The 21,936-nt window shown below is 38.0% G+C and overlaps 1 protein-coding gene across 1 annotated transcript; it reads right to left on the bottom strand.

Annotated features, from left to right (window-relative positions):
* Positions 1-975: 975 nt before the first annotated feature.
* LOC147859254 (uncharacterized) lies at positions 976-3,801 on the bottom strand. Its single transcript, XM_087326298.1, has 2 exons — positions 3,609-3,801; positions 976-3,405 (listed from the first exon to the last, which is right to left on the bottom strand). The coding sequence occupies exon 2, from the start codon at positions 3,253-3,255 to the stop codon at positions 976-978; it is 2,280 nt and encodes a 759-aa protein (XP_087182424.1). The 5' UTR covers positions 3,256-3,405; positions 3,609-3,801.
* Between the last annotated feature and the right edge of the window lie 18,135 nt (positions 3,802-21,936).

Here is a 21,936-nt window from a genome sequence, read left to right as displayed (position 1 = left end):
GTCATCGATATCACATCAGCTAATGAATTTTAAACCAATCACATATTAATTTACTTTTGAGCATTAAAATGAGCCTAGAAACAATCTCATGGTCATCCATTCCCTAAAAAATGCATTGAAGAAATATACAAACTTGAAGGAAAAATGAATATTGCATTGGAAGATACACATGTAAATATATATTTATAACTGTTTTGGTGGTAATATATATACATGAACAAATGGTAAAATTGGTATGAGCTATAAGAAATTAATTATGAAGAAGAAGACTAGTCCATACGTTATGAAGGGACATTTAAGGACTTAAAAGGTTATATTATTATGTGGTGAATATAACAGAACTTAGAAGAGTCCACTAAAGACACTTAAATTTATATAAAAAGAATGAGAAGGGATAGTAAGCTAAAAATGGGCTATTGAATGAATTCCATGGACTGCTGGCATATTTAAATCATGAATAATATATGAAAAGGACTCAGGAGTACTAGAAGCTTAAGCTTTGGACAATAAAGTAGTGGTTGTAGTAGTAGTATCAAAAGTAGTTATTATTAAGTTCTGTCACCATTAATGATTGGGCATGATAATTCATGTCCTTGTTATTAATGCTAGACTTCTTCTTCTTAATGTGCATGTCCTTAGTGACTAAGTGACCATCATCATCATCATCATGAGTAATAATTATCACATTACGCTTACTTAGGATCGTGATCATGACAATGATTAGTACTCATGATGGCTGGGCCCGGGTTCATGATTAGTACTCATGATCCAATGCTCAATTAATTATCATGGACAATAGTGTCACTTTGTTGTTGAAATTGCATGGGCTTGATATAATGAGCTTTCTACTCCATCATCATCATCATCATCATCTTCTTCTTCTAATTGTGCATGTCATTATTGACCATCACCATCATCATGATATAATTACGATCGTGATCATGACAAAGCTCAGTACTAATGATGGCATGCACTCTACTCAATTATCATGGACATTCTTTTGTTGTTGTTGTTGAAAGTGCTATTGGTGTTGGTGTTGCATGGGCTTGATATAATGAGCTTTCTCCTCCTCATCTCCATCACCTTCTTGTGAGAATTGGAATGCTTGTAGCTCGAGAAGGTCGGGCTCTTCGCGGGCCTGTACTCATCGAAGAGCCGGCCCGATTTGTACCGGACACCACATGCATTGCACAAGGTCTTGGGGCCATCAGGCCCTGCTCTCCATTGAGGTGTCTTCTGAGACAAGCAATGTGAGCATCTCCGGCCATTCCCATTCGCACATATCTGCGATGACGATGAGCTTGAGCTTGAGCTCGATGATAATCCATGATCCATGTCTTCATTGTGTTGTCCATTCATCTGCAGCTCCTCATCCTTCCTAAAACAAGTGCTTGTATAAACAGACTCTATGCCCTCCTCCTTCTTAGTCTTGGATTTACTACATTTGGCCATGGCATTCCATGACCTAGTATTATTATTGCATACTATTGCACTAGCTAGTGGTTGCCCCCCATGGTGAGCTTGGTGATCCATAGTACTACTCTTCATCAGTACTTTGCCCAAATGTAATGCATCCGGCACACCGGTAGCACTACCGCGGACCACATTATTCTGAGGCGGCGTATAATGGTTGCGAGGAGTAATGCCCCCTGTGATCACTACCTCCTCCTCGTCCTCCTCCTCCCCATAATTAGTTTGGGTGTGATCATGAATCACATTCTCGGTATACATTAGTACTAATGCAGGATGATCGACATGGATGCCGCTTACGTTGCGATGATACTTCTCTTGGAGCGGCCCAATGCTCTCAATCTCCGGCTCCTCTGAAGCCTTAATTACAAGAGTATTTTGGTGGTGATGATTGTTGCTATACTCATGGAGATTAATGATATGATCATCATTCTGACGCGAATTGGAGGTAGGGGTATAAGAATCGAAGCTATTCGGGGAGGGATCTATGATGCTACCAGAGCCTCCATGTACATAATGAGAGGTAGTAGATGTAGTACTACTTGTAAGGATACTCCTGAATGTTCCTGATGACCAATTACTGGCTGCTTGATCCGAGAAACGGCGCGCTCGTTTGCTTCTTGGTTTCCCGGTCGATGAAACTACAGCTAAATGTGGTTGAAATTCCATCATTAATTCATCATCATCAGACCTCTGATGATCACCTATATCGCAATTATGAAAACTTATAATGGTGTTTGATTCTGATCCACACCCAGCTCCATCCATATTAATACCCTTACCATAATTGATACCTTCCAATCCTTCAGGCTCTGCCATCTCCTCCTCCTTAATCATGGCCATGTCATTTCCTGCATGATCATCCACCACATTGTAGTTGTTAATTATGTCGCCGTGATGACCATAATTGAAGACTAGATCTATGTCTTCATTGCTATTGAAGATATTGGACGGCGGTCCGTATAATATATTGTCGGTAATGTACTCCTGGGATGTCCTAGTTAATTCTTCGTCAAAGGAAGCGAGCCAGTGATCGAATCCTGATGTAGTCGCAACATCATCATCACTGGATTTGGTGCTCTGGGAAAGGCTGAATATCGGATCAAGACTATGAATATAATTCTCTGTTTGTGGAGGAGAACTTAGACGATGAGGAAGATTATGATGTGGACCATCATCACGTCCAGTATGGTTACCATGGTCTGCATCAGCCACGTTTACATGATTATGATTGTTGTTAAGGTCTTTCACGCAGCTCTCGACAGGAAAGATTGGATCGTGATGGTGTGCATCATTATTAGAAGTGATAGAGGAGGAATCATGAGAATTAGATGTACGAGTGGCTGTACTAGTAGTAATGTTATCATGAATCATGGTAACATGGTGATGATGGCGATGCTTATGGTGACGGAGATCATTATCATCATGATCATCATCATTATCATCATCATCATCATTGTCATCTCTATCGCCATCATCATGGGAGAATGGATGAGGAGTGTATTGAAGATCTTCTTCAAGTAGCTGGAAATCGGACTCTAACATGAGGGATGTAGCTGTGAATATGTTGCTGTTGTGATGGTTATTATTACAGCTGCTGTGTGTGGCAACAGATTCAGCAGTATTATGAGCATGATGATGATGATGATAATGATGGTTACTGCTGTTTTCATTGTTGTAGTCATCAACAGCATTGTTAATGTCGTCGTCTTGTTGCTGTTGCTGTTGCTGCTGTATGTTGAAGATGTAGTTAGTAATCGATGGCCTCACCATCATCTGCTCCATCTTAATTATATGGTGTCTTTCCCAGGTAATCGTAGTAGTAGCCCTAACCCTAGCTGTAGCTGTAAGTGGCCGCCTGTACAGAAGATTTGCGAATGCAACCGGAATTGGTGACCAATTTCTTCCTCTCCAGAATAGCTGTGATTAATTTACCTGTGGAGAAAAAAACAAATGATTGTAATGTGAATTAGCTACATACACAGGCACTGGTCAGGAGGACATCATGCCATCTAACGGCCAAACCTGGCATGAATCAGAATCAGAAGAAGATTCAGAATCAGAATCAGAATCAGAATCAGAATCGGGTAGAAGAAGGGCAAGAAGGTGGAAGAAGAGAGGGAAAGGGGGCCAAATACCTCTTGATGGAATGAATGGCCGGCCTGTTCAAGCTAATAATCAAAGATTGAGGGTTTCAGCTGCAGGAATCATCCAATGCATGGAATTCAGGAGCGGATCATGAGGAGGTAGTGAGTCCCTTTGGTAGATCAATTCATCCATAGGACTCCAAGCTCTTTGCAAAGATCATCACCATCATACATACATACATACATCCAATGTGCATTAAAGCACAGCTCAATTATTGGATTGATTATTTATATATATATACATGTATATTCATTGATTTGATTGAGTTAGTTGATTGATTATATATATGTATACATATTTGAGTTGAGTTGTATTGAAAAGTAAAAAAAGAGAGGAGGAGGAGAGACTTTAGGAAAAAGAGATTTTCTTGCTTGTTTCTTTATACTCTTATTGAGAAATGATATAATTATGTATGATAGAAGTGAAGACTACAATGTACATATGTATGTACACAACTTGAATTAGCTTTGAGTTGGCTTTGTGTGTGTGTGTGTGTGTGTGTGTGTGCCCACAACTTGAATTGCCTTTCTATGTTGTTTAATATATATATAATATAAGGAAGGCTATGGCAATGTGCACTGCAATAAATGAACAAATGGAACGTGCATTGTCTCGGGTAGTCCACAACCCCACGTCGAAGACGTGCTCCTCTCTCACTCTCTTCCAACACACACTCTCTCTCTCTCTCTCTCTCTCTCTCTCTCTCTCTCTCTCTCTCTCTTACATGAACACGTCATATTGTAGGTCTAGGGGTTCTATCATTCACTTTGTACACACGTTGAACCTTTCAAGTACACTTGCGCCGAACCCCCACCCCACCCCCAACTTCCCAAATGTCTCTAGTGAAGGACGAGCTGACATTATATTGTCGCAATATTTATGTCACCACGAGAGAGAGAGAGAGAGAGAGAGAGAGAGAGAGAGAGAGAGAGAGAGAGAGAGAGAGAGAGAGAATTACATATCACGAGCATAGCACCAGGACTACGACGCTATAGATTTAGAATCGTGACGACATGAGCTCCTATGAAAATATCCTCGATGAATAGGTTGGCTGCAGAACACGTCCTGAATCACCTCCGTCAACACAAGATGCAAATATATACGTAAACATGCTACCTCGACAATTGATGATAGATTGCTTCACATGTATATGAACGGGGGAATTTGTTTATGCGATTTTGTCAAGACTCATGGGTCGTTTCGGTTGCATAATGTTGATCCTAATTATATTTCTATACATATGATTGGAAGTGTTCACCAAATGACAATATTACCCCTTTCATCTTGTTTTGGAAAAAAGCTTGCCGACAAAGTTAATATTGTGAGCACATAGAAAAGTTAGAAAGGATACCATTAGTTTCGTCATGGCCCCCACCCACTACAACCACTTCTTTGTTTAACATGTTTGGGGAAGATAATAAAAACCTACCTATCATTTTATATGGGTGTATATGTGCTCACCGCATATATCTTTCAATTCACATCAAACAAAAAATCTTACAAGTATCTTTATGTTGTAGGATCTTAGTTAGGGTGGACATTGACATATAGTGTAATGTTGATTGGTACTACGTAGGGGACTTATCAGAAGTAATGGCTTCACAAAGAATTATAGAAAAGTAGAAGGGTGTGTCGGATGAGTGTTCCAATGTAAACAAAAAAAACAAAAGGAATTTGCGGTGACTGTTCGAATATGTAAAGTGTTGTAGCTAAGGCCTTTGGGAGAGACAATCATAATAAGGATTTCACCTCAGAAATGCCTTTATCCCACTAGCACCATATCTGATAGACATGACCTTCAAACTCAAAAATTTGAAGTAAAATTTTTTAGTTCTAGCCAACCAAATACTATATGAAAAATTGTGTTTCCTCTCGTCTTCGTTCCTACATCACTTCAACTTGAGGGGTACACCGTACAACCCATCCCTAAGTAAGTCAATAATTTTAAACACAACTAGCTTTCCTAAAAGAAATCATTACACTTTTCTCAAATTTACACACCTTTTCCATCGCATATAAATTCTAGCGTGTTCACTTTTCTCAATTCCTTTTATGTTCTAGTGGATCAATTTTGTCTCAATTGACATCTAGCTTCATAACTCTAGAACAATACATATACATGGCACATGTACAATGAATGCACTGAAAAACACAATAACTTTCACCCTTTTCTTTTTCATGTTGTCGATCCACTACTATGCCAAACTCCTATGTTTTTATGAGCTGAATGGGTAAATTCTTGACTCTATATATCTCCTACATTAGAAGCTTGACTCTAAATATAAGAGCATGTTAAAAGAATGCCCGATTTTAAATCTATCATAAAACTTATCCGAGCCAATCCTACTTCATAAATTCGTATATTTTTAGCTACACCTTATTCTAGGCACATGCTATTGCTGGATTAATAGAGTGCAATATGTTCACAAGGTAGTAATTTAATCCTCACCCCATGTGGAGTGACTTTTTATCCCCAAAATTAAATTTCATAATGAAAATGATGGCACCTACCACTTGTATTTTAAAATTTGCAATTGGGTCCAAGTAGATGACCCCTCATAAAATTTTACGTCCAAGATAGAAACAACCATAAATCTCTATATGCATTATACTTTTGGAAGATTGGCTAATGATGTTTGCGAATGGCCTCTTAGTTTATCTCTCTCTCTCTATATATATATACACATTGTTTTATTTATCGACATTATTTTCAATGTGAGACATGCCATTGAGTCACATGTGCGGAGACATGCATATTTTAGCTCTGAACAAGTTTGGAAGTACACATTCCTTCGACAATCTCAATGTGCACTCTTGATTGCCCATTCATTAGCAAAATTCTTGAACAATAAGAGTCACTTGTACTCAAGAAAGTTTATCTTTTGGTTCCGTAGGTAATATTTAACCTCCGAGGAAGATAATAACATATGTCTTGCTCTCTGCAATTGCTCAAATCCAATGAGAACTACTCATGTGAATTGTCTCTACGCATACCAAATGTTGTCATATGGTTTTCACAAGATTATGTGAAAAACTTTTGATGGCAATTTGATTATACTCGCAAATTGTTGTCATGAATTGAAGCACTAGCGTATTTGTTATAGGAATAGTTATTATCAATAGATTAAATGTAGCTAATCAAAACATATATTTGTATTTATCTACTTTAGTAAGATATTCACCATAGATGGAGGCTAGTGGACCAACATGACTAGTGCATCTACTGCATAAACACCACTTGGCCAACATGCATGGTCTTCCAAAGGTATAACTAGAATAATCTAGCAAGAGGATTAAGACTACGATTTTCAAGTTTATCAAAACATAAACAATAATCCTTTGTCATTCTATTTCTCTCTATCACTTATTTGCTTTCTAAGAACCATGATGTTTGTATACATGTGGTGAAGCTTACGTCATGACAATGTGCACCAAGAGCATATCACAAAGTTCACAAGAAATATACTCATCATGTGGTAAGTTTCATTGATATGTAGAGGAATCATCAATAGCAAATACTTCCATAGAGATAACCACATGGGCATACATACACCATGGACATCTAAATGAACTTATCTTTTAATTTCAAAATAAAATATAGCTTAGGCCAAATTCACAAAGCACGCACTTTTCTACATACAAGGATTAGGAAACCAATACTATGCCATTTAAGTGTATAAAAAGGTTGTGTAATTGTTTGATCACTAATTCTCATTCTACTTGCAACATTATTCACATGCAAAGGTTTTGGTTCCCCATTTTATGCTTGGAACTTGTTTTTATCTAAAAACAATGATTTTCCACCATGTGAGCACTGAGCACTGAGCACCCCACATCCCCTATCCTAAGGCCTCTCATGAACGCAACCTTAAGAACTCTAATTGGGGTCATTAACCAATGCCACTATAACTCACAAAGTTCTTACAAGGTTGATAATATATAGGTAGGGTCTTTGATATTTCTTCACAAGTGTAAGCTTTTGTTATCTTTGTTCACACTATATTTGTACTTAACATCTCTTTTATTCGCTCTACATGATTTATACCAAAATTCACCGACACAAAACAACAAAATTGAATGAGTTGTAAAACATGTAATATTCAACAAGAATAGAATTTTCTTCTAAAATCCCACCGACACCAAGGAGGTGTGATAGATATACATAATCAGAGTACAACAATAAAGAGAAATCATTGTGTGCCTGCAAAATTAAAATCAAAAGACTATATATAATGTTCCTATGTACACCTATAATTAAATAATGTAGACATAAATTTGCAACAACGATATCTTTTATGAATATGTCAGTGTTTTATCTATTCACAATGTGTCGTGACAATGTAATTCTAGACTATACAATATCTATATATTACGAGTTTACAGTTAGATATGACCTAATTACATATGTGCATAGTTGTAGTTGTCCTTCATACTCATTGAGGCTAGTTTTTGTTTCTAACTTTGGGCACTAAGATTATTATTATCAACATATTTGACATCCATACTATCTAGCATAGAAAAACTCACTGATGGAAAATTCAATCCACTAACCCATACATGCTCATATAAGATTGTCAAAATCTCTTATCTTGATTATCGAAAACTATTAGGTCTCAAAACAAACCTCATTCACACATTATCTTCAACAATCTCCCCTAAATTTATCACTTTAAGAAATGTTAGAGTGTATTTTGCATAAATAATGAGGATATGTTGATCATTGTTGTGCATGATAACTTTTGACATATATGTTGGTAAAGTCAAGAATTCCATCCATCAATTACAAGAACACTTCAACAAATGATTCAAAAAGGTGAATTAAATTACTCCCAAATAAGTTTGCATTAAACTATATCCTCAACTATATTATTAGGTCCAACCTTTCAAGCCTCGACATTTTATCCAAAGTCTAACTTTACATACCTCATTTCACATAAAATCTCTCAATATTTATTTGTTTTCTCCCTTCATATCAATTTCTCAAAGCTAATGTAGTTCGCTTAAATCTTGCTCCATATTGTAGCTTCATATAAACGTTACAAAAAGCACATGCACAAAAAAGACACACATTGTCTACAATACTTTAACATGTAATGTAGTTTCTCTTTAAAGATTCTCTAAAAATTGATGAAATTCTCAACAATGGGTTTTTTCAAAGCTGTATGTTTTTTAAAATATGTCGTGTTGAAACCAACTAAAATTGTACATATTCTATTATGAATGGGTCATTCTAAGAAAATACTTTCTGGTGGGGTTTTTTGATTATAGTACTAAGCTCGGAAGGCAAATCATTGGCTCCAAATCAGTGGGTGCTGCTCAAACTCGCAATAGTTGGAGGGATAAAGGCATATCAGATGACTTGTTGAAGTCGTTTTGGCGGAGACTATGGGCATCTGATATGCCAGAAAAAATCAAGGTGTGGTTTTGGCTTCTTAGTCATAAGGCGTTACCGGTAGGGGAGTGGATGAGGTCTCGTGGTGGGGAGGCTGGTTGCCTGTTATGTGGTCACTCTTTGGAATCGATACCTCACTGTTTTTGGAATTGTGCAGAGGCAATCAACATTTGGGGTCGAAGTCTCAGGATAGTGGCAGCATGCGGGGTGAATGGGAGAGTTGTGTGGGGGTCCTTACAGGGTTTGAAACTAACTAAGGAAGGTTGGGCGGAACAATTAAATCCACATGGTCATGGTTTTATATTGTAGGGCGGCAGTGTATTCAAAAGTGTTGGAGTAGAACCTGGTACAAACTCTGGTTTTTTTGAGGAGATATGGATGTTGGTGGCATGCTTCTCGGTCTGGCACATTTGGACCAGACGATGTATGTTTGTTTTTCAGCAACGAAAACTCCCAAGCGGTGAGGTGTTGCTAAACATTTGGTTCGAGCTGGTATCTTGGCTGCGCGGACAGTACAACTCAATTGAAGGGAACTCAGATGCAGCAGACAGGGCTCGCTCAAAGTTTTTGCTGAAATGGGGTCGCTCTCCTATGATGGTTAATTCAGCGTCTGGTCCTAAATGGAATTACCAAGCACCAAGATGGCTGTTTCCGCCATTGGCTTCGTTGTGAATATGTGGTCACCATGGTGGTCACTATGTAAAAAGAGGCAGTGGGTTACTCTTGTTGTAAATAGTTAGGTGAGGATTATGTTGTTTTGATTATGGCTGTTCTTCGATGTAATTCTTTTGCTAACTAATGGGAAGTAGTGTTTTTTTTGGAAAAAAAATAAAATAAAATATTGTAGCCAACCACAAAATATTACTTGTGCCACCCATTATAGAGTATATGAAACTTAGTTTGGTTTAGTTAATGAGATGTATTATGAAAACCTCACACTAAATTAGAACAAAATGCTACATTGTCCAATTAAGATATAAGTCAGGGTTTGATTGCAAACAAAGCGTAAGATAATACATTAGATAAAGTAAGCGAAAATAATTTACGCTCAAGAACTAGGCTTTTAAGATTGAAGTTTAACCATAAACGTTAATCTAAACTTGGATCAAGTATATTCTCTTACATCGACATCCTTTTTTCCATTACCCTCTTTGCATGCACTGCATGTAACTATTATCTCATTCTCATAAGATAGTTTGCCCTCCTAGCACTAAATTAAACATAGAATAGGGTGTTAACATCTCTCAAATACGATGCAGATTGTGACGTTATACCCCACACTTTTGTGTTTCGATAAACATCACGTTTAGCATCACATAAAGGAAAAACAAATGGAGAAGAAAAAGACATAAGGAAAGGAAATTTTGAATTCCCTTATATATATCTATGTATGAGTAGGAATTAGAGTATGGAACCTACAAGTCAGTCATCTTGAAGGAGTACGTAGGAGTGAGGGAGTCCCTTGTAGTCAACAAGTGGATCCACGTGATGGAGAGCTACTTGGAGCAATGTTGTGTGTGACCACAAGCATTGGTGGACATAGTAAGCCAATACCATTGAGTAAGACATCTACAATTGGGACCTCTTGATGGAGGAGAAGAGGCCAAGGATTGAGAGGATTTCAAGGTATGGATGCGGGAGTACTTCATCCCACCCAATGAGCCTTACAAGCTATAGGATGAGTAGAGAAATTTAAAGTAAGAGTTTAAGAAACTCTGGGAGTATGTTAATAAGTATCAAAGATATTGCCGATTACTAACATGGATGATTTTGATAGGTTGCAAGTTTTTCTTTTCATATTGCGACCTTCATTGAGAAAGGAAGTAGAGAAGCTTGAAGTAACAAGCTTGGAGGAGTGCCCTAAGCAAGAAGGGGGTTCCTATCGAGTACCAAAAGCACAAGTCGAATTGGTGGAAGAGGAAGAGGAAGAGGAACTGACTACTCGAGTTAGAGCCAAGGTGGCTTTAGTGAAGGTGTGCTCAACCAAGGTGGTTGAGAAAAATTCCTCAAAGGATAGAAACGCAGAAGATTGAGTGTGGCCCGAGTTACAAAATTTCCTCAATTCTTATTGCAAGAGTGCGATTTCTTTAAGAGGGGGAGTATGTTATGGACAAAACTTTAAGTTTGAATGGAAAGGATAATTTATCATAAATAAATAAATGAGGTAGGATAATTACCCTAGGGTTTAAGGCAACCTACCATGGTCTACAACAGATAGGGACCTATGTGGTGGTCAAGGGCCCTTTGGCTTAAGATATAAATATGGGACTAGCAACCTCATTTTACATCTCCCTGGTGAGCATTTGAGAATTTGGTGGTTTGGCAAAGCATTTGTTTCAAGGCGCCTATCATCTACATCTAATCTAAGCCGAGCTACATCTCTAGATCATACGCGGTGATATGGGACACCATCGAGGTTTAGGGATCGTCTCAAATCCTTCACTCGAGGGTGGTCGTGAGGAACAACATTCTCATTTATTTCTTTATTATCCAATAATATTGTGGTGTCCCTTTGATGCAAGTGCATGCCTTCACATGGTGGTGTACATGTGTTCCTTTGTGCCACCCTTTTAGCACACCCTTATACCACACATGTAGGTAAGCCAACCCAAATGGGTGCCTTTGTATCTACTATAAATTGAGCAAGAAGTAAGAAGCTAAGCAAGCTGGTTTGGAATGGACATCAATGGACGATTCTGGTGGGAGGCGAGGGTTGTGCCCATAGAGTGTTTGAAAAAGGTTGGTCCATGTTGACGCATGTATTGTAGGGGTAGGTGACAGAAGGCAATATTTGATCCCAGGTTTTGTGGCATGGATCAATATAAGCAGCAACCTCCTACTTGAGGGTCTTGTTGAGGTGTTTGGTGAGGCCATTTGTCTGTGGATCGTATGGGGATGTAAACGCCAGTTGGACACCTAGTTGAGCCGCAACGACGTTGAGGACATCCCTATGGAACTAGCGGCCTTGATCAAATAATAGTTGGATGGGGCAACCATGCTGAATAATTACCTTGTGTAATAGTTTGGAGGCGATGGTTGGCGTAGGGACGTCAGGGATGACAATGCTTTCAACCCATCTGGTGAGGTATTTGGTTATGACCAAGATATACTTGTTGCCTCTGGGGGATTTGGGAAAAGGTTCCATGAAATCCCATCCGACGAGCTCGAAAGGCGATGTGATGGTGATGGGCTGGATTGTTCCAACGAGCTTTCCTATAGGTTTGATGTGTTGACACAAAACACATTGTTTGATGTAGGTAGAGACAGAGTGCCGCATGTTGGGCCAGTAATACTTGAGGTGTAATTTTTCGAGAACCTTGTGGGTGGTCGTGATAAAATTGGAGGTACATTTGTTGTAGGGCACGAGGGATGTAGAGGCTCGGCTCGTGATGTGCTTGAATGAAGAACACCAAGTTATCGCGGTACATGAACCGCTGCTGTGAGGGAAATGGTTGGAGGGAGCACAACTGATGGGTTATCTCTTAGATGGTGGTCTCATGTTGTTGAAGTGTAGCGAGTTGTGGCAGCGGAGGACCGGATGGCTCAAGGAGAAATTAGACAACCTAGAAGTAAGTGTGAGAGAGACTATCAACGGCCAAATTGGTTACACCTTTCCGATAGGAGAGGGTAAATTGATAATCTTGGGGTGCTAGCATCCATCGTAACAAGCGGCTTGGGGGGGTGAGGTTGATGGATAAGAGAAAGCAAGGGCTGGAGGTCAGTCTCAACTGTAACCTATCTGCCATGAAGGTATGGGTGAAAAAACGCTAGAAAGACTAAACCATTGCAAGTAATTCCTTCTCAGTGGTTGAGTAGTTGGCGTGAGAGTTCGGCTAATGAGGGCGACCGCCTTTTCTTGCTCGTGGTAATCTTCTTGCAAGAGAACAACTCTTAACCCATGGTTTGAGGCATCTATCTGCAATGTGAATGGTTGGTTGGCCAAAGTTAGGATGGGCGAGCAACCCTGATTCCTGGACCATTGTTAGGTGATGAACATTGTCTTCGCAAGCAAGATCCCAAACAAGTGTCCCATCTTTCTTTAAGAGCCGGCAAAGAGGAAAAGTGACAGAGGCAAGGTTCATGATGAATCGGAGGGAAAAGGTGATCATGGCCAAAAAATGTTGCAATGTATTTAGTAAGGTGGGGCAGGGATGGTTGGTGATGTCAACTACCTTTGTAGGGTCCATACAGATTCTGTTGCTAGAGATGAAGAAGCTAAGAAAACGGGGGTTGGTGCTTCTCCAATGACACCGTTGGTCGGGCAAGACGACCGAAGGTGTGAAAGGAGGCAGGAAGCTAAGCACAAAAAGCCAAATGAAGGGAGCCGACCAAGATCCGAATGCGGCGTTACTATAACACCAAAAACGATTGTAACTAACCATGATCCCCTGAAATAGGAAGCATGGAATATTATATACGGACTATGTGAATGAGAGAGGAAGAGGTAGATTTAGATGAATAGTTGTACATGAGGAGTGGGCATTTCTGACTGAATAGAGACTATACCAATAGTCGATCAGTACTTCTAACAAAGATGTAACCTTAATATATTATTCTGTATTGTCTATCTGTGTTATAACATGTTGATCTTGTGTTACTGTGTAGTTGTGTGCCCGAATTGGCTATAGCCGATTCGACAGGATATCTATTCCGGTGTTCCTTGCAAGTCTATAGGAATCAGTTTGTGTCTCCAAGTGTCAAACAGAGCAGGCGAGTTGGATATCCTCAAAGTGAGATATCTTGGATCCCCTAGAGTAAAGTTACCCCTAGCTCTTGTATTCGGCGGACCAGTTGAGTGCCTAGTCTAGGGGACGATCTGAAGCTCTTTCCCTCCTTCCTACCACAATACCTTGGTCCGATTATTCGAGAGTAGTAACCGAGAGTGTATTCCTCCAGAGGGGAGTAACATACACTTCTTCAATTGGAGTTGCAAGTTATGCTTAGTTATGCGAGTGAGGACTTCAACGAGAGTTGGTAGATGGTTCTCCCAAGTGGTAGTGTGGATAAGGATGTCGCCGAGATAAACGAGGAGGATGCGTTTGCTGATGAGGGAGGCGAAGATGGAGTTGGCCATGTGTTGGAATGTGTTGCCGACATTAGATAGGCCGAATGACATGCGGGTGAATTGGAACAACTTGCAACGTGTGCGGAATGTGGTTGCCTACATGTGTTCCTTTGTGCCATCCTTTTAGCACACCCTTTTAGCACACATGTAGCTAAGCCAACCCAAATGGGTACCTTTGTGCCACCCTTTTAGCACACCCTTTCAACACGCATGTTGCTAAGCCAACACAAATGGGTACCTTTGAATCTACTATAAATTGACCAAGAAGTAAGAAGCTAAGCATGCTGGTTTGGATTCTCTTTGTGTGCATTTCACATATTGGTGGAGAAGCGGGGTAAAGTGTTAGCCCCTACCACCTCATTCATGGAGTCCCAACTCGCCAACTTGCTCCTAACACAATTCCAACAACCGATTCACCTCTGCCCATGTTGCTTGCATCAAGCCCTATGTCACCCCAGGCCCATGTTCTAGCACCCGTCCTTTCCTCATATCGTAAAACTCCTTGTTTCTCTCAGGGGGGGAATGTGGTGTCCCTTTGATGCAAGTGTATGTCTTCATGTTGTTGTGTACATGTGTTCCTTTGTGCCACCCTTTTAGCACGCATGTAGCTAAACTAACCCAAATGGGTACCTTTGTATCTATCATAAATTGAGCAAGAAGTAAGAATCTAAGAAAACTGGTTTGGATTCTCTTTATGTGCATTTCACAATATCATTAGTTTGATCTTTCATAACAATCCAAGGGCACCTATCCCGATGCATTTTTTCTTGCTTGTTTTAATTTTCTCCTTATTAATATAGTTACAATTCTCTTCTGCATTTAGTGGTTTCTAATATTAGAACTTTTAATGTGCGAAAACCAATGGCATTGTGTTTAATATGAAATAAATTCACTCACATGCATGACACATTGCACTCGTGCAATAGTCATCTCCATTTACAAAACTTATATAGTACTTGCTTTTTGGGTCTTTCTCCACCCATACCTCGTTACATGCCTAGCCCTTACGGACGCACACATGAATATGGGATTACCATGTTCCATTAATGGCATCTAACCTATGCCGATTTCGGTAGATTGTGCTCTACCTCGGTGACCATGTGGTTTCGACAGGCCTAGAGGCCAAAGGTGAATCTGTTCACAGTTTGTCATTTTGGAAATGTAGATTGTTGATCACCAGAAAGATTAGATGCCTCCAAAGATTGTATTTATTAAACCATATTTTGCCATGATCATTGTTTTATGTATCTCTCAAATTTTGATTCTACAAACTTTGTTTTTTCTTTCAAATAAAAAAACTCCTTCCATTAGCTATAAAATTTTATAGATGAGAACGTTATGTACAAATCCCAATAAGAATGTGATAGTTCCATCGTAGGTGGAGGCCCACTGACTCAAGAAAGGGAGAGGAGGACCATTGTTGAATGAATGCTAATCATTCTCTTTCGGCTCCATTGGTTCTACCCATGATGGCCTTGTATTGGCTCTTTATTGTGGCTCCAACTTCACTCCATATCTTTTACTGTAGTAACATCCCCTGATGGATGGTTTGATTGAAGAAGACCAACCTACACCACTGTTTCTAGAGAATCCAAAGTGTTATTGGGTTGACCAATTCCAACACAACTTGAGCGTTGGCATTAATGAGAGTTGAGTGGTTGGTGATGGAGAACGAGATCACTTGTGTCTTTATCACCAATGTCATCCCCTCTTCTTGATGTTTGTATCTGTCAACTGGGGTCTGCCATGATAACCAACATACATCCCCCCACTTGATTGTGCCTTGCACTTGACATAATTGCAATAGGTGACCAACTCCCCGTCGTGATATTCAACATTGGGTCTCTGGGCAATCCCACCGAGCGTGTCAGATTGAATCTGTTGCATTGGGGCACACTATACAATTACAAGAGCTAAGAATTCCACGTTGTCACGCTCCAACTGGTAGTGACCTATATATTAATAGTCATTAGAATGTGGCAATTCACCGAGCGTGTTGTTGTTTCCATAATTGCTGCCAAAACATGGTTACAATAGTTGTATGGGGAACATAGTATGTGTGCCATATCTTTGTAGCAATTAGTTCTCTATAGGTTTGAGCAACTAAGATGTGACGACCCAATCTAGTGACCGTGAATTTGAAGAAGGGGGTCACTTTGCTTCATTGTCCCGCATCAGGATGGCACCATGCCCATCGCAAAGGGTTCCAACTAACTTTACGTAGCCATGTGTGCTCATAAACACATACGTGCCATTCCGGTTGTACTTTGATCGAATCTGGATCTATAATCCACTTATGACCTATATATGCAAGCTCTCGAATTTTCATGTTCTTTGTTGTTGGTGCCTCATTGTCTTGCAGTTCATGGCCTTGGATATCTAGTGTTTCCCTACCTCTTGGAAACAAAGAACCATCCTCCTCATTGCCTATCCACTTCTCCATTATTGTCCTTGGATTAGCAACTTCCCAAAGCAATAGAGCGTTCATAATTTCAGATCTCATAGTCCATCCGCCCTTGATTCCATGGAGTATGTTGGCTTGATCTTGTAGTGACAGTGACATAAACTGCCTCCAACATACTATACTCTTTCCTAGACCTTCTACAATGCTTCCCCATGACAAACCCTTACTTGATCCAATTAGTTTACCAGATTCATCTCAGATACATGGGTTTCACATGATGCATTGATTGACTCAAGTAGGTTTAAAGTTAGGTTGATCGCACTTGAGCCCTCATCTTATGTCACACCACGCCTTTCACAAGGATGCATTGAATCTATTCTCCAATTGGCGTGAGAACCTTGGTTTGAAATCCATCATGTCTAAGGGGCCCACTTAGCCCTTGTCCGTGCCTTAAAGCAAGCGAAGTGTAGTCATAGTAATATTTTCCAACAGTCATGCCTTGGTCGGAGTCCTTGCACCACAAATTTGGTGAGTAGTGCTTTGGACTGAGAGACGAGATCAATCGACCCATCCCTCCTCTTGACTTGGGTTATGTGAGAACATGCCATGCCACCTTGGCCCGAGTTGCATGGTTTCTTATGATAATATTCTAGCATTAAATTTAGCTTTAAAATGGAACAACTATTATCAATATTGATCACCTTTTGTGGGATCCTAGTGAGTGGAAATGGCAAATCATATCAGTGCAAGGAATGTTAGGTAAATAAATCCCATTTTTTCAATACACGGTAAAATGGGTAGAGAATTGCTGAGGGATGTGGCTGTTACGCCAACAGCTTGTAAATTTTGGAGATCGGGTAATGTACAAGACTCTTGGGTGGATGCTTATTGGAAATGGCTATGGGCCATGCAAATTCCTAAAAACATTGTATATTTGGATGGTTGTTGATACATTATGGCATTCCTGTGAAGGCATGGATGCGGGGGCAGCCATGATTTAAAATGTGATTGTTGTGGTTCTCCCATTGAATCGGTTCACCATGTTTTATGGATATGTCCTATTGCTAGAGCAATTTGGAAAAGAATGTTGAGAATTATGCATCTTATTTATGGTAAATAGGTGTACACATGGGGTTTTGTGAGATGGGGAAGATTGGCTGATGAAATACCGAATTATGAAAAGGAGAATGTTGATTTTCTTCTCCTCTTTAATGGAAACATGTATTGGAGGTCTATTATACTACAACAATATGTTGTTTGGAAGAGGACAAGGTCTGATCTATGATATCTTCTTTAGTAGTTTGTGCATTGTGGAAGGCTATATGTAAATGCGTATTTTAGAAAGTCAAACAGAACGCACTTGAGTTAGTCAAGGAGATATGGTTAATGCTCCCACATACTCTAAGAAATCAATATGAGGCAATAACTGGTGAGCCTGATGTTGTGATTCGTAAACAAAAACAGTTTTGAGAAATTTGGAAAAAGGCAGAGAGGTCTTCACGTCTTTTGGAAAGAGAATAAAGCGGACATATGCTCCACCAAGATGGCTTTTTCCGCCCCCCGTCTTGGAAGGACCCTACATGAGGGCTTTTGATACTCGACATGTTGGTTGATGTTGGTTATAATTTACTATATGAATTCGTTGTAGCCTTTGGGCATCTTTCCATTAATACCAAGGTGAATCTTTATTTAAAATAAAAAAATAAAAAAATTGTAAATCATAAAGCTAAATCAACATGTGGCAATCATTGTAGCAATAGAAAGATTAGTACATTTTACCATGACAATATATTCAACTATTACATTTGAACATTAGATTTGTCAATGGCCCCTAATTAGGTTAGTTGCAAATAACTTAGCTAGATGTTTCTTTTGTTATCAATTCCCTATATAATGGTTTTGATCAGTGCCCTTAAAAAAATACCTTAAGTTGTTAGATATATAATTATTCATCCCTATATTTGACGTCGTCCCCTTAATAAATCTTCAACCATAATTTCTAGCATCATGGATTTAAAGTTCTATATCCATTTTCAATCAACAAAACTTAAAATAATATTTTGGTGACAAAATATGCTTGCCATTCTTTAACACAACTTAAACAATTTGACGTTGTTGATCTACAATAGACAAATTCGGCAAATTCAACATTACAATATGATTGATCGATAATATAAAGTAGCTTGTCAAACTATACATGTATAAAATGAAAATGTTCTCAAAAAAGTCAAGGTTGACCATACATGTGACCTTAATTTCAACATACTCCACAATACGATTAATCGAGAATATAAAGTAGTTTGGTGAATTCTACAATATAAAATGTAAATGTTCTAAAAAAACTCAAGGTTGACCATACATGTGACCTTAATTTTGATGTGCATGTCAACTTTCTACACTTATGTCAAATTATATTAAGTAATGCTTGCTATATGTTCACACAACACCTACATTGACTAACCAGAGGTGTTGCATGTATTCCAAATAACTTTTGGCCCATGGGTTATTCAATTCAAGCATATATATTCTAGACATGCATATGCACATTATGACCAACACAATATTTCATCAATAACTAATGATTATTTTATATCATGGTTAGCTATAAATAAGGAGATGCATGGCTTTGGCACATGATGGACTTTAAAAATATCATTAGTAAAATAACTATATACCAAATCCTTTCTTACATTATGTGTCAAGAAAGCTAGATAAGTTAAATAATGTAAAAAGCTCTTCCCGTTATGTGATATGAAGGTTTGGTGCATATGTCATCTAACACATGGCCGAGCATGAAATTGAAATTTGGCGATCAAAACAAGAACATTGCCAAATTATTTTCTAAACTTCTTGAGATTAACTATTGAAAAACATGTGAGTCTACATGGAGATGAAATAAATATTTATACCATTGTGACATAGAAGCAATCATTGTACTTTCCAATTCTTTTACAAGATAACATCAACATTTCAAAAGATGTAACTGATTAGTGACCCTTAAGCCTTGAAATTGCAGTTTTGGAATTTTGACGCAAGGATAATTTCTATACAAAAACAAGTAGATAAAAAACTAGCTCACCATGCAAATGCAACACATTGTACAAATTCACTTATGAGCAATTTGAATTTATAGCACATGCAAATAAGCATACATGTTTTGATGCAAGGTCACATAACCATAACTCAACCACTACAATTATTCCATTCATAAAATATGTATTGAAATACAAAAGTCGTATATGATTATGTGAGACCCATAGTAGAAAGAGAAATTATGTATCTTCATTACATTTAGTAAGTTGACCTTGAAGTGTGTAAATGTCGTACTAATCAAGTGCTGGCAGTGCAGTGGGAATGTGTGTGCCCTAACATGCCACTATTTAGTGACATCAAGATACTTTAGCATTTTTACTATAATAAATGAACTCCATGATGCTCATCATCCCGGTGGCTTTCACTTTATGCTACATTAATATGTTATTAGAGTAAGGAAAAAATATGTTAATATGTTCCTCAAGCTAAGAAATGTCAATCATTCTTTATCTTTACTAAAGGCGATAAAGACATTGAGAAACTTTAGTGAAGTTGACAAATTGAGTTAGTCTATAGTCTAGAGTCTAAATGATGAAAATATATATGTAGTGAAGTGAATAATTATACTAATAAATATCAATGTTTTTTTAAATATTCTAACTTACAACCATTTTGTGTTGACCATTTCTAGCAAATATGTAATGAAGTGAATAATTATACTAATAAATATCAATGTTTTTTTTAATATTCTAACTTACAACCATTTTGTGTTGACCATATCTAGTCGTTGTCGGTGTTGTACTAATTTGTTTTTATCTATCATGAAGGACATTGTTTGCAATGATAGATATTGGGTTAATCAGCAATGCATGTTAATCACGTAAAAATATGTGTACCATACTAATGAGCTAAAAATGATAAAATTCCCCAAAAATGTCTTACTTTCTGAAAACATGTGTTTTATTAGATTCGTATCTAAAAAATGCACAAACAAAACAATATTTGCTATTGTGTAGACATAATTCTAAAACTCATTCTATATATAGGTAGAAATATGATCTAGCGAATAGCCATAAAATCTCTATAGTATACAAAAGTGGTTCTTGGTATACATTTTGTAATGGAAAACAAAGCATTGTATATTCCACATAAAGGAAACCTACAAAAAGCCAATCAAACTTTATTTTGACAAGTCAATTCACGAGGCCGATAATTTTATTTAAATATACTTAGACAACTTATATCGAAACAAAAAATAACAAAATACGACATATATATTCTAAATATAAACAATTAAGAGTTTCAATACAAACAAAAGGAAATTTGATACAATGGTGAAAGTAAACAACAAATGTCTAGGATTGAGGGTCGGGTGTTTAGAAATTAACGTAATATTTGGTTGGGTAAATTCTCTTCATCTTGTTCATCGTTACTCCAATTCAAAGTATCCTCTTCTTTTTCAGTACCACATGTTCCAATTAGTTAAATTAAATAATGGAGGCATATGCCCCCGTGGCGGTGATTGAAACTTCTAGTCTTGGTTAGCTTCTATCATACATAAACCTATCACTTCATCCAAATTGGAGCCATTCCCAACAACTATTTATCATCATCTTCATGAAGCTTGCTTGTATACCATCCTTTTTTCTGTAAATAATGTTGTATCAATCACAATAGATTACCAAAGACAATAGGAATACCCCACAAACCTACATAACTGTATTATGTAAAGGCCAACATTAAGTTGGTGAATATTACTTCTTACCTAAACACACATTTGAACATCCTTGGAAGGTAACAATCTCAAAGCTTTCAATAATCAAAATTGGCAAAGAAACCTATCTTTCAACCTCTGAATATGTCACCACACCTTAGATTAGGCCTCCAAAGACATATTCATTTTGCAAATACCAAACATGCCATAACCTCCAATATTCCGAGAGTTAGAAAATTTCTTGAACTTGTAATGATGGTCACTCAAACCCAATGTGAGGAAACAACCATTGAAACAAGAACGTTAAAACTACAATTGTGGAGCTCATATTGTTGATATATATGTCCAAACATACTGTGACAGTAGACAAGTGATAAAGCGATGGGTGTTTTTTTTTTCTTATTTATTTATATTTATATTATATATATATATATTATTTTTCCAAAATGGGTGTTATGTTTGAATGATAGTATGCAAAGGTAATCCAAAAACACATTATATGACAACATGACTCTAAATGGAAGATGAGATCAAAAACCCATTCCTAGCTCACTTTGCAACCAATTTATGGGACTTCTGATTCCCCACCCTCAAAACATTCCCCTCCATCCACTCGTGACTATGAATGATTTTATGATACAAATAATTTATTTTTACATAATGGACATGCCAACTACTTACTAATGTTCAACCTCCAAAGTAGATTCAAG

This window comes from Azolla caroliniana, unplaced genomic scaffold (assembly GCF_043228905.1).
Source record: "Azolla caroliniana isolate FFs.n. ecotype wild unplaced genomic scaffold, voAzoCaro1.0.p SCAF_10, whole genome shotgun sequence".
NCBI lineage: Eukaryota > Viridiplantae > Streptophyta > Polypodiopsida > Salviniales > Salviniaceae > Azolla > Azolla caroliniana.
The sequence above is the reverse complement of the archived record's forward strand: the minus strand, read 5'-3'. Positions and strand labels throughout refer to the sequence as shown.